At 41.6% G+C, this 14,064-nt stretch overlaps 1 protein-coding gene across 4 annotated transcripts in view; it reads right to left on the bottom strand.

Annotated features, from left to right (window-relative positions):
- Window positions 1-14,064, bottom strand: part of kif13a (kinesin family member 13A) — a 210,239-nt gene that overhangs the window by 102,118 nt on the left and 94,057 nt on the right. For 3 of the 4 annotated variants that reach the window (XM_049467964.1, XM_049467953.1, XM_049467962.1), the window contains 12 exons: window positions 13,099-13,198; window positions 12,120-12,246; window positions 9,099-9,154; window positions 8,863-8,987; window positions 7,115-7,291; window positions 5,965-6,057; window positions 5,724-5,876; window positions 5,053-5,130; window positions 4,290-4,340; window positions 3,503-3,605; window positions 1,996-2,147; window positions 785-898 (listed from right to left, as the gene is read on the bottom strand). In XM_049467964.1, the coding sequence (XP_049323921.1) occupies window positions 785-898; window positions 1,996-2,147; window positions 3,503-3,605; window positions 4,290-4,340; window positions 5,053-5,130; window positions 5,724-5,876; window positions 5,965-6,057; window positions 7,115-7,291; window positions 8,863-8,987; window positions 9,099-9,154; window positions 12,120-12,246; window positions 13,099-13,198 (1,329 nt within the window). The remainder of the gene's footprint in view (window positions 1-784; window positions 899-1,995; window positions 2,148-3,502; window positions 3,606-4,289; window positions 4,341-5,052; window positions 5,131-5,723; window positions 5,877-5,964; window positions 6,058-7,114; window positions 7,292-8,862; window positions 8,988-9,098; window positions 9,155-12,119; window positions 12,247-13,098; window positions 13,199-14,064) is intronic. The other variant, XM_049467966.1, reaches the window with a different exon arrangement.

Genomic DNA, 14,064 nt, shown 5'->3' with positions numbered 1-14,064 from the left:
AAACTGCTGTGGCCTTAACGAATGGGCGGAGCTAAACTTCCGTAGGTTTAAAGAACGGGTGGAGCTAAACTGCTGTAGGCTGAATGAATGGGGGGAGCTAAACTGATATAGGCTGAAATAATGGGTGGAGCTAAACTGATATAGGCTGGATGAATGGGTGGGGCTAAACTGCTGTAGGCTGAAATAATGGGTGGAGCTAAACTGCTGTAGGCTGAATGAATGGGCGGAGCTAAACTGCTGTAGGCTGAATGAATGGGTGGAGCTAAACTGCTGTAGGCTGAATGAATAGGCGGAGCTAAACTGCTGTACCTGACTGAATGGGTGGGGTTTAAACTGCTGTAGGCTGAATGAATGGGCGGGGCTAAACAGTTGTAGGTTAAATGAATGGGCGGAGCTAAACTGCTGTAGGCTGAATGAATGGGCGGAGCTAAACTGATGTAGGCTGAATGAATGGGTGGAGCCAAACTGCTGTAGGCTAAATTAATGGGCGGAGCTAAACTGCTGTTGGGCTGAATGAATGGGCGGGGTTTAAACTGCTGTAGGCTGAATGAATGGGTGGGGCAAAACTGCTGTAGGCTGAATGAATGGGTGGGGCAAAACTGCTGTAGGCTGAATGAATAGGTGGAGTTGAAATCTTGTAGGCTGAATAGGTGGAGTTAAACTCGTGCACGCTGAGTGGGCGGAGCTAAACTGATAGTGTAGAATGATTGGGCCATCGTATGTTCATGGTTGTGACATCATAAGTAATCAGTGTGTAGTGTGTTTCAGTGTGTGTACCACTTACAGCAGTGTGTGTTGGTGTGACCCTGAGGGGGGTGTGGTTTGCGATGCTGCTGTGGCCTTCACTCCGTGCCCGGGGGCGGGGCAACACAGAGCCTTCCACTAACCAGCGCATGCTCTGCAAACACACACACACACACGGCATGCAGAACAGCGCATTCAGGCAGGTGCAGTTGGTAGTTGGGAGGCTGGGGGCGGGGTTAGGGGTGAGTCTGCCTGGGTTTATGCATGCAGATGCTCCTGATTCAATTCCAAAATAAGAGTCACCTTAAAACTTTACACCATTACAGGCTCATCTGTTTTAGGGAGTTGTAGATGCAACTTCTGTGTGTAATTACAATGTAATTGCAATTGCACTGCACTTTAAGGAGATTATGGTGTTTCTGCTGGGTGTAATTACAATGTAGTTTTAATTACATTCAGTTTTACAGAGTTGTAGGTGTAGATACCAGTTGTGCTTGTACTGTAATTACAATTAAACTCAGTTTTAGAGAATTCTAGATGCAGCTGCCATGTGTACTTAAAAAGTACTTACAATTACATTTGTGTTGTAGAGCAGTATTTGTAAGTGTAATGTTATTGGAATTACATTAAATTTTAGGGTGTTCTTGGTGCAGTTACCAAGTTTACTTGTAATGTAATCACAATTACATTCAGTTTTACGGAGTTGTAGGTGTAGATACCAGGTGTACTTGTAATGTAATTACAATTACATTCAGTTTTACAAAGTTCTAGATGTAGATACCAGGTGTATGTGTAATGTAATTGGAATTACATTCAATTTTACTCAGTTCCTGGTGTAGCTGCCAGGTATACTTGTAATATAATAAGAATTACACTCTGTTTTAGGGAATTCTGGGTGTAGTTATCAAGTTTACTTGCAATTTAATTACAATTATATTCAGTTTTACAGAGTTCTAGGTGTAGATACCAGGTTTACCTGTAATGTAATTATAATTACATTCAGTTTTATGGTGTCTGGTGTGTCTGCGTAAGAATTAGTGCTACATGGATCAGTTCAGCAATCAGCTGATTGGCTGGGGGGTGATGGGAGCTTTGTGATTGGTGGAATGATGTATGATGGAGTATGCAGAATGGGCCCAGTGGAATGTTTAAGAAGGATGATGAACGAGGATGAATATGTGTGTGTAGATGAATATGTGTGTGTGTGTGTGTGTGTGTGTGTGTGTAGATATGTGTGTGTGTGTTATGTACCTCCTGTCCCAGCAGGGGGCGTGCCTCCAGCGAGCGCTTGGCTTTGCTCTCCTCCCTCACCGGCATCAGGGACTTGAGGAATTTGGGCGGCTGGGGGGAGAGGGCTTTAAACGGGCTGGAGCTGAAGAAGGTGGGGCTCTCTGGAACACACCCTACACACACACACACACACACACACACACACACACACACACACACACACAGAAGTATTCAGAGACGCGCAAAGTATTCATCTTTTCACTCCAAAATTACACATTCTAGCCAGAAGATACATCATTATTTACACCAACTACTCTACTGTCCACTCCACCTCACTCACAAGATAACACCTGAGAACTTATACAGGTGTGGGTGTTCCCAATCCGCCCCCTCAGGTACAACTACAAAACTACAAACTGCTTTCCCATTACTTTTGGTTTATCATTTTATTATTCTTTATTAAAATTACATTCTGTTTTCAGGAAATCTAGGTGTAATTATAACATAATTGCAATTACAAAGTCTGTTTAAGGAGTTATATGCGTTTCTACAGGGTGTATTTGTAATATAATTGCAATTAAAGTCTGTTTTAGGATGTTCTAGGTGATTCTACTGAGCACATTTGTAATGTAATTACAATTACAGCCTGTTTTAGAGAAGTTTAAACGCAGTCCCCACATGTAATTATAAAGTAATTGCAATTAAAGTCTGTTTAACGCTGTTATTTGTGTTTCTACTGGGTGTTTTTGTAATGTAATTACAATTACAGTCTGTTTTAGGGAATTCTAGAAGCAGCTGACAGGTGTAATCATTTAATTTCAATTACATTCTTCAGTTACAAGTCTTGGTGTTTCTGCTGGGTGTAATCATAATGTAATTGCAATTACAATATTTTTTATTGACAACTCTTTATTTTAATTTTATTGTTTTTAAAATTGCAATTAGTTTTTTTTCCATATGTAATTGCTACTAAAATCTGTTTAAGGAGTTGTTTGTGTAGCTACTGGGTGTAATTAAAATGCAATTGCAATTACATTCTGTTTATAGAGTTGTAGATGCTGCTGAAAATCTAGAAATAATTATAATATAATTGCAAGTACTGCAAACAAAAGGCTGAGACCAAAATTACTCCCTAATTAAGGTTTGTTTAAAGTATCTGAGTGTGATTTTGACTAGAAACTTCCCCAAAATGCACTGGTAGTTTCCAGTGAACTCTATGAGCTGAATGTGGACCATAATGCATTGCGAACCCTATGTTACTAAGCAACTGACAGTAGAACAAACTAGTGCCTTTGTTAATATAAGCATATAATTGGTACAACGCCTCTGAACTCCATAATTTTAGTTGTTTTCTCCACAAAAATCATTAACAGTTGGTATAGGTTGCTCAACAACGCAATAATCGAGGTCCTGTGCAGCCCAGTGTTTCTGGTCCTGGAAACTTATTGACCTGAACTTTCAGTGTTTCTGCACTAAAGCCTGTAGAGCAGTGGTGGGAGGAGCAGACCTGCAGGGTGGGTGGAGTTACCGTGATTTTCCTTGTTTTTGATTGGCGTGTCTTTCCCCGGAGCTGCAGCAAAAGCCTCGTGGAACGGAGAGTCTGGAACCTCCTGCTGGACCTCACACTGACCCTGCACACACAACCACACACAGCTGAAACACATCTGCAACCAGAGCCCTCAGAGACACGCCTCCAGCTGCAGGACACTGTCAGAGATACGCCCCCAGCTGCAGGACACTCTCAGAGACACGCCCCCAGCTGCAGGACACTCTCAGAGACACGCCTCCAGCTGCAGGACACTCTCAGAGACACGCCTCCAGCTGCAGGATGATCTCAGAGACATGCCCCCAGCTGCAGGACACTCCCAGAGACACGCCTCCAGCAGCAGGACGCTCTTAGATACACGCCCCCAGCTGCAGGACGCTCTCAGAGACATGCCCCCAGCTGCAGGACACTGTCAGAGATACGCCCCCAGAAGCAGGACACTCTCAGAGACACGCCCCCAGCAGCAGGACACTCTCAGAGACACGCCCCCAGCTGCAGGACACTCTCAGAGACACGCCTCCAGCTGCAGGACACTCTCAGAGACACGCCTCCAGCAGCAGGACGCTCTTAGATACACGCCCCCAGCTGCAGGACGCTCTCAGAGACATGCCCCCAGCTGCAGGACACTGTCAGAGATACGCCCCCAGAAGCAGGACACTCTCAGAGACACGCCCCCAGCTGCAGGACGCTCTTAGATACACGCCCCCAGCAGCAGGACACTCTCAGAGACACACCCCCAGCTGCAGGACATCCAAATAACATCACTCACCTTCAGATCTTCATCCTCACAGCCTGTCCCATCCGACTTACAGCACGACGTCTGTAACACAAACACACACCTGTCAATCAATCTTTGCATCAAAGCATCACTCCTTTCATCCATCCATCCCTCCATCCATCTATCTTTGTATGTAAGCATCACTCCTTATATCTATCCATCCATCCATCCCTGCCTACATCCATCTGTCTATCCATCACTCCTTACATCCATCCATCCATCCATACCTGCCTACATCAATTTTTGTATGAAAGCATCACTCTTTACATCCATCCATCCATCCCTGCCCACATCTATCCATCCATCCATCTTTGCATCTAAGCATTACTCCAGCCATCCATCCATACATCCCTGTCTACATCAATCTTTGCATCTAAGCATCACTCCTTATATCCATCCATCAGTCCATCCATCCATCCCTGCCTACATCCATCCATCCATCTTTGCATCTAAGCATTACTCCATCCATCCATCCATCCATCCATCCATCCCTGTCTACATCAATCTTTGTATCAAAGCATCACTCCTTATATCCATCCATCAGTCCATCCATCCATCCCTGCCTACATCCATCCATCCATCTTTGCATCTAAGCATTACTCCATCCATCCATCCATCCATCCCTGTCTACATCAATCTTTGTATCAAAGCATCACTCCTTATATCCATCCATCCATCCATCAATCCATCTTTGTATCTAAGCATCACTCCGTTCACCCCCCTCCCCGTGTGTAGGAAGTGTAGTGTATCGTACGTGCTGGACGTTGGGGGTGCTCAGGCTTCTCCGGATGTGTTTACTTTTAGCAGAAATAGCTTCTTTCACCGTCACCGCCTGTTAAACACACACACACACACACACACACACACACACACACACACACAAACACACACACATGCAAAAGATGAGACTTTCCAAAAATAATTTAGAGAAATTACCTTTCTAGAATTTATTTACTGGAATCTAGAATTTATTTAAATCTAGAGAGCAGTGAGTTTTCCTACACCTTCAAAAGACTGTTATAAACTGGAGAAAGCTGCTACAGGAAGACGTCTGGCTGACCCACATGGAAACAGCAGCTTTAGCCTTTAGCTCTTTAGATTAACATGATTAAGGACTGAGTCTCAGTTTCAGAAGTCTCTTCAGAAGAAAAGAATAAGAGGTCTGCTGGTGTGTATATATAATATCGTTTATAATAATATCATTCCTATGAGACTCTGAAGGTGAATGCGAGTGTGTGTGTGTGAAAAAAAGAACACACCCTTTTGTACCTGTTTATTATGAACTGATGCTGGCATGTTCATGTACTGCTGTTGGATGATGTATGCATTTAAAAATATTTGGGTCTTTTAATTATGTATTTTAATTGTAGGCCTAAATAGTGTTAAATGTGTGTGTGTGTGTTTGTTAGTGTGTGTGTGCAGTACCTGCCGCAGTCTCTCGAGGCACAGGATATTTGCCACCTCTAGAACTCCTCTGGTGTATTTCTCGATGTAAGTCTCTCCGTCCTGCGTCTCCTCCACCTCCCCTCGAGCCGCCATCAACGCCAGCGTCTCCCTCTCCTCCGGCTCCTCCGACGCCTGCAGGAAGAAAAAGCACGTATTTAATCCTATTGTTTTTTATTTAATCAGATTAAACACACTCAGGTCAGGGGGATGTGTTGTGTACCTTCGGTATGTTGGAGACGATTTCGTAAGTGACCCCACAGGAGTGCAGAACGTTCTTCAGAGACATCCTCCTCTTCAGACTCTGCGTGAAGCTCTGCAGGAACACACACACACACTGTACACTCAGACTTGCGATATTTACTCCACCTGCATGTTTGAGACGATTATTTGTTTGATTAGTCACCGTTACTTTTTGTAAGCCTCCAATTGCACTTCCTATTGATGAGGACAGCTAAACATTTAGACCCAAAAACCAGTTTTGCAGTACAATTTAATAGTTTAACCTTTACTAAACAAAAAAATATAAACTATATTATAGGAAACATTCACACAGACTGAATGTTATTTTCTGGAGATTGTACAATCCATGTGTGTATTTTTTTGTTTTACTTTTTTCCTACTTTTTTTTCCAAGTTAAAACCTCACTGAAATGATTGTTTGTCTAAGAAAATAATAGTTACTATAACATATCTTTTTTTTTTTTAATGGAGTGGACAGAGTACCGTATCTCTCTAATATCTCACTAATCCAGCTAACATTAGTTTATTTATTGTTATTAATGTTAATGAAGGAGTGAATCCTGTGGTGATTTATTTTCTCGACGGACAGTTCTGGTGGAAACAGGAGAGTTGAGGTGCACATTGAATTCTGCCGTGATTTGATCAGCCGTGGTTTTATGTTTTTTTGGATACAATCCGGGTTAGCACCCGAACATCCCTTTCAGACAGCTTCCTCTTACAGCGTCCACAGTTAATCCTGTTGGATGTGGTTGGTCCTTCTTGGTGGTATGCTGACATTACCCTGGATACCGTGACTCTTGATGCATCACAAAGACTTGCTGTCTTGGTCACAGATGCTCCAGCAAGACGTGCACCAACAATTTGTCCTCTTTTGAACTCTGGTATGTCACCCATAATGTTGTGTGCATTGCAATATTTAGAGCAGAACTGTGCTCTTACCCTGCTAATTGAACCTTCACACTCTGCTCTTACTGGTGCAATAATGTGCATTAAACCTCCCACACTAAAATGATGACAGGTGTTTCAGTTTCATTGTCCAACCCCTGTAAGCCAACTAAGCCTCACATCACCAAACTACTATACTTATACTTATACTTTTATAGGAAACATCCTGTAACTGTATCTACTGACCTGTTTGTTGTAGATGTTGACGGCGATTCTCTTGCGCAGGACGAGCTCCATGGAGGCGGGGTGGCTGAGCTGCACCGTGGCTTTAATGATCAGGTAGATGCGCTCGGTGGGGGCCGTCACGCGGTTCAGGTAGATGGAGTCGTGGATGGAGGAATCCCAGGAACAGGTCGCACTTACCTGCAGAAAAATCAACAACTTAATGTGATTTTTAAGTCAACTTTAATTTTTATATCAAATTTACAAATTATAGTTAAAGCCTAGTTCAGGGCCAAGAGAACTACTCAATGTGCAGTACTGCACATGCTCAGTTTGACTCTATAGTTAAACAGGGTCTACTTAGCAAATTTCACATGATGTTGTTCACGTTATTTGCATATTGGGAGGGGGCGTGTCCTCCCACCTCTCACTCAACATCAGTGTGTAGTCATTCTCCACAGGCTGCTGCTGCTTCTCTTGGGGTTTATATACTGTAAGTGTTATATAATAGTAAACTGTAGCCTGTTCTTAGTGTTGTAGGCTGTAAGAGCAAGTTACCATGTTTTGTGTATATAGACTATATCTAGATACACAAAACTGTAGACTATAGGCTATACTGTCGCTCCAAAAACGGCAACTTTACAGGAGAGAAACAAACCTATGTAATTTTCAACTTTAAAATCAATGTAAAAAGAGTTTAATTCATGTCATTTTGAAGACTTTTTACTGGTCCACTGGACACAGTGTAAAAGACAGTTTGTGTGTTCAAATTAAGTAGTAAACAAAAAATAATACATTTCGAACTATAAGGTGCACTTTAAATCATCAGTGCTGCTTATAATCCGGTGCTCCTTATGTATGAATTCTATCAGTCAGGTATTAAGGAGCAGTAAAGTCACTCTGCTGAAGTACAGAGTTATACAGGAGTTTCAGTTTAGTTCTCCAGCACCCAGACTGGAGCAGCATTAGCATTAGCCGAGCAATAGCTAACGGCTAGCTTTTTCGCCGTTTAGACGTGAGTATCATTGAACTGTAGCCTGCTGCTAACCCCGAGTAGCACTGCTGGAGCAGCATGAGCATTAGCTGCTTACGCATTAAGAGCTCGCTCTTTCACCGTTCAGTGGTGAGTATCATTGGACTGTAGTCTGCATGTTACTGTATTAAAACAAGCTACTTGGGACGAACTGCTAGCTTATCTCACCCTGGCTTACTGGAAAACTCAGGGTTCCTCAGTGTATCGCTGTCGGGCAGCATTAGCCGCTAATCTCAACTAGCCTTAGTGTAAAATCTGGAAATCTAAGCTTACTGTAAATAAACAGAAGCGCTTTACTCACCCAAATAAACAAGAAAACAGGTTTTCAGGAGATAAATCTGTGTAGATTAACATCTAGCACTCGTTTGACTTTGAAATATATATATATATATTTTTTTAACAATTACAGTTTTGTTTATTTAACTTAGCTTAGTTTACAGGTCTCACCACCCAGCGTTGAGACCTGCTGAATTCGAAAATTAAAAGGAAAACATGGTGACACCCCTGTTCCTTACTAGTGTCACATAATGCGCCTTATAATTAAGTGCGCCTTCTAGTGCGAAAAATACGGTATATGACACTGCCAAGCTTTTAAAAGATTTTTTAAAAATGTATTCATGCTATAGAGGGTTAAGTGGCTATTTTTAATGAAGAAGAGATGCAGCTACTGAGGTATATGATGTGGTCAGGGTGTGTGTGTGTGTTTGTGAGTGTGTGTGTGTGTGTGTGTGTGCTGTACCTCGTCATCACTGTGTCTGATGATGGGCAGGTAGAAGAACTGGCTGCCGTGCTCTTTGGGCAGTATAGAGTTAATTCCTGCAGCGTGAGGACCGGTCAGCTGTTCACTCACTGTTAGATTATCAGCTGGAACACAAATCAGATACCTGATTAATGATCAGTCTACACATTAAAATATAAACATTAATTAATACATGATCTAAAGCTGATTAAAAAACTACATCATTCAGCACTCACCATTAAGATCCAGAAACAGAACAGGGATATGAGCCTCCATTCCAGCAGAGGGCGTCCTACAATATCACAGTAACAAACTCAGTCACAGCCTGGAGTTACAAAGATATACGAAAAATATACTCATAAAGATACAGCGGCTGCATCCAGATACTTTTTTTCTTAATCTTTATTTCCTACTCCTCTTCTTTCTCATTTCCAACTACCCCAATCCTAATCCTCCTCATTTTCTACTCCTCCTCTCCTCCTCTGCTACCTTTCCTCTCCTTCTCGACCTTTCTTACTCCTCTCCTGTTCCTTCTTTCCTACTCCTTTTATCCTCCTCCTTCTTTCCTACTCCTCCTCTCCTCCTCTACCTTTCATTCTTCTCTAGGGCTGGGGCGACGCATCGACATAATCGACGTCATCGATTACAAAAATACATCGATTTGCATAACGTGCGTCGGCGCGTCGTAAACATGGCGGCGCCTGTGGAGAGCATTAGAGGTTAGATCGGGCCCAAAAATTCCAACTGGCTGTTTTCGGGCTGTTTTAATGAGCGAAATGTGATCAGAATTATGTTAATTAACACGGTAACATAGAAGCATAGAACTATTATTTAATTAAAATGATTTTTAAGAACAGCTAAACACAGTTCTGCAAGTCAAACGCGGAGGAGTTCACGTGCGAGAGAGAGAGAGAGAGAGAGAGAGAGAGAGAGAGAGAGATTTGCTTGTTCTACTCACAGGTGAAGGTTCTCTTTGATCTCCTCGTGCTCATATTCTAGTCCCATTCATAATTCTGCAGCTCCCTCAGTGTTTTCTGCCGTATTTTGCGGCTAGCGCGAGCGCTTACAACTGACACCGCGGACCGCGAGGTGCCGCCGCGTTTGTGCCGAATCCGACTCTCTGCTGAATCTGACTCCCGCTTCGCGGACAGAATCGGCACAACACCCCCGCTGTAGAACTGCGGTAGTGAAAACAGCGCTTATAAATAAATTAGTTTAGTTTCACTTTCAGTTTTCGTTATTTTTTTTTAAAATAAAAATATAATTAAAAAACAGACGCCTACATCTCGGACTATTTTCTGGAGCCCGGGTCGGATTTACGGGCGGGCCTCGGGTCATGTCGGGTTCGGGCAGAGAATCTAAGCTCTAGAGAGCTTGGACTCCGGAGAGCAATCTCCAGCTACAAAAAAACGCCAGCGGGCATCTAAAGTTTGGGAGCATTTCACGCAAAAGGGCAACAATGTGGTCCTCTGCCATACGTGCAAAAGGAGCACTTGAAGCGCAAACATCCAGGAGCACTATGTCAACAGGGTCACACAGTAAGTTACCGTTTACATCAGGGTCTCCGCGGGTGTCCTTAAAAAGACTTAAGGCTGTCTACCAAAGGTTTTAAACCTGCCACAGGCAGAAATTATACATTTTTGGTTTATACTTGTGCATGGCATTTCGCAGTTTCCAGAAACAGTAGCATTATTCATAAGTTCAGGTGTTTAGCTAAGCTAGCTGCCTTAAGTTATTTTAGCTAGCGCCGTCGGCGCTGCGGTGTCACACCGTTTTCTGTCACCGTCGGAATTTTGTGACCAGTGCTCACGGTTATGAGCGTTCATTGGCAAAACGGAAGCTTTCTATACCTACACCTTACCCTCAGCCCTAAACTGAACCGTTTTGGCCAGTCGGGGTAAACATTAGAAACGAACACGTTTCGAATCGGCCAGTGCACCGGTCTGCTGAGAACTACTTGCCCGTGGTCACAAAATCTAGCGGTCACAGAAAACAGTGCAACACACGGTTGTGGTGTATGGGAGCTTATCCATTTTTAGCGTTATAGATCTAAACAACGTGCTGTACATGTAAGTGATTATAAGTGTGGGGTTTGGTTTAGTAGGCTTGTGTTGTTGTTGTTGTTGTTGTTGTTGTTATTATATATAAATATAGTAATTTATCGTTTGCTTTAAAACGTAAAATAATAATTATTTAAATATGTTTCTCAATGAATAGATTAGTCGACTAATCGAAAAAAATAATCGTTAGATTAATCGTTTAAAAAATAATCGTTAGGGACAGCCCTATTCTTCTCCTTTCCTTTTTTTTAATCCTCTTTTCCTCCTCCTCCACTGCTCCTACTCCTCATTCCCTCCTCCATCTTCTCCTCCTCCTTTCCTCCATCTCTTTTCCTACTCCTCTTCTCCTCCTTTCCTATGTCTCTTCTTCTCCCCCTTTGTCTTTCCTACTTCTCCTCTCCTCCTCCTCCTTTCCTACTTCTCCTCTCCTCCTTTCCTACTTCTTCTCTCCTACTCCTCTCCTTTTCCACATTCCTTACTCCTCCTCTCCTCCTCCTTTCCTACTTCTCCTCTCTATTTCTTTTCCTACTCCTCCTCCCCTCCTCCGTCTTTCCTACATCTTCTCCTCTCCTCCTTTTCCTCTCCTTCTCTATCTTTCCTACTCCTCCTCTCCTAGTCCTCTTCTCCTCCTTTCCTACTTTTCCTCTCTTCTCTTACTTTCCTACTTTTCCTCTTTTCTCCTCCTTTTCTACTTTTCGTCTCTTCTCTTACTTTCCTACTTTTCCTCTGTTCTCCTCCTTCCTACTTTTCCTCTTTTCTCCTCCTTTTCTACTTTTCCTCTCTTCTCCTCCTTTTCTACTTCTCCACTTCACCTTTCCCCCTCCTTCTTTCCTCCTCCTCCTTTCTCTAACATCTCTGGAGGAGTGGTAGATGATTCCAATTGCAAACCCGTGGAGCTGCATCTCCTGATCTGTTCCTGATTATAGAAAAAGTGTGGGATGTATTTTTATTGGACGCTCTATTAACACTCCTATACCCCTACTGCACAATCTGCAGGAACTGTGTACAGAGAATATTGGAGCTATTATGGGATGGATTATCAATGGAGGAACATTAGGAACCTCTACAAATAACTCTCTACATGCTGAGACGTCTGTAATGTTGCAGTGTTACACACCCGTTACACACTACTTCTTCATGTGTAGCTTTAATACATATGATGAACATTTTCTCAGATCAGTTTTAAGGTTTTCTTACCACTGTGCTGGAGCTCCGGGGATGCCGCTGCCCGGCGCTGGAACCAGCACTGCGTTTCTCTCCTCCGTAAGCCCCACCCACTGCTCTACTAACCGCGCCTCCCTCTCCACATCCTCCTCTGACTTCTCTACACACACACACACACACACACACACACAGAGACAACACAGCAAACATCATCACAATTGTGTGTAATAGCTAGGTGTGGGACACTATATCGATTTTTTGATATATCATATGGTTTTTATTTGCGATACATTTTTTATATGTAGAGTCAAATATTACATTTAAAACATATATTTAAAAAAATGTTCTCCCAACTTCCTAATGCTTGGCCCCCAATTAACTCTCCTGTTATGTTCCAGGTCAAATTGACCCGTTGTAAAGTTTGAAGATCTAGGAAAAATAGTTAAAAGTATTTTTTCAGTATGAAACTTCTTCTGCTTGCCTTAATCAGTGTAATCAACATATAATATGAAAATGGTTTATTTCACATATTTGCAACAATCACCCCCTGCAAAAACTAAAACACAATTGCAATGTTATGTTACAATGTTAAAGAAAAATATTGTGTTTTATATGTTGGTCTTTCAAAAATAATAAAGCAGTGAAACATTAAAAAAAGGTAAAACATATTATTTAAGAAACAAGTAAATTATTCTAATTGAAACATTACCTGTTAGAAGTAAGGAACACCATTACATTAAATTAGAAAATTACAATTAGAATAATTAGCAATGGAGTTATTAATGAAATATCCACACTGCTTGTTAGGATTTTTTTTATTTTTTTTGTTTGTTTTTGGCATCTTTTGGATAATTAAACATGCACCGGATCAAATTGACTTGGGAACACCATTGCTGTTTCTGACAAATAAACATAACAGGAGGGTTCACTAGAGTTACTGCTGTTACTACTAAAGTTAAATTTAAATAAATATATATCAGGGTTTACAGTAGAGCAGAAAGTGAAGATGTACCTGATTTATTGATGATCTTCTTGATCTGTTCGTCCAGATACTCGCGGCGTTTGATGAGGGCGTCGGACCAGCGCTCCCGTAAACAGTTCAAATCCTCCTCCTACACAGAGATACAGTACCGACCAATCAGAAACACTCTAACTGAACATCAGCATCCTTACAGGTCCGTTAAACTTGTAACTAATTAAAGCCAATTAAGGCTAATTAGTATTATAATCAACCTTTAAGAGCATCTTTGTGTGATGAGACGCAGTATACCCAAAAGTTAGTGGACACCCCTTCCCAACATAGAGTTCACACAATTTTTATTATTTTTTTTGCTTCACATGTTTAATATCATCATTTTGTTTGGTCGTTTTAAAAACTTTGACCTACAGCTCAGGAAAAAAAATTATGAATGAAGTCCACTTTAAATTTTGCTATTTATAGGTGTATGTTTGAATAAAAGGAACATTGTTGTTTTATTCTATAAACTACAGACAACATTTCTCCCAAATCCCCCCCAAAATATATTGTAATTTAGAGCATTTATTTGCAGGAAATGAGAAATGTTTTAAATTACTTAGTTTACTTCTTATCTCCTTGTTTAATTGCAGTTAGCAATTTATTTATTTTTTAATTGCAGCAAGTAATTTATTTTTCATTTTACCCCACTAACTACCTAATTTAAAAGGCTAATTACCTAATCCCTGTCATTTATATGCTTTTAAAGCATTTATTTCCACATAGCTGTTAAAAAAATGAGAAGCTACTCCCTGCATCGATTAGGGTTAAATAAATTGTTGCTGCTGAAACGTAATAATCACCCATACAGTATTAATATCCATTATACCATCGTTAGTTCCGGCCCTGCAATGTGATTGGCGAAGAGGTATTTTTTTGAGTGACGTTATCAGCCGATAATGCACGTTCTGTAACCAAAGCTCTCCATGTATTCTCCATATATTACTCCGTCACATACAGGTA

This window comes from Astyanax mexicanus, chromosome 1, assembly GCF_023375975.1.
Source record: "Astyanax mexicanus isolate ESR-SI-001 chromosome 1, AstMex3_surface, whole genome shotgun sequence".
Classification (NCBI taxonomy): domain Eukaryota; kingdom Metazoa; phylum Chordata; class Actinopteri; order Characiformes; family Acestrorhamphidae; genus Astyanax; species Astyanax mexicanus.
This window is presented reverse-complemented; position numbering and strand designations above follow the sequence as displayed.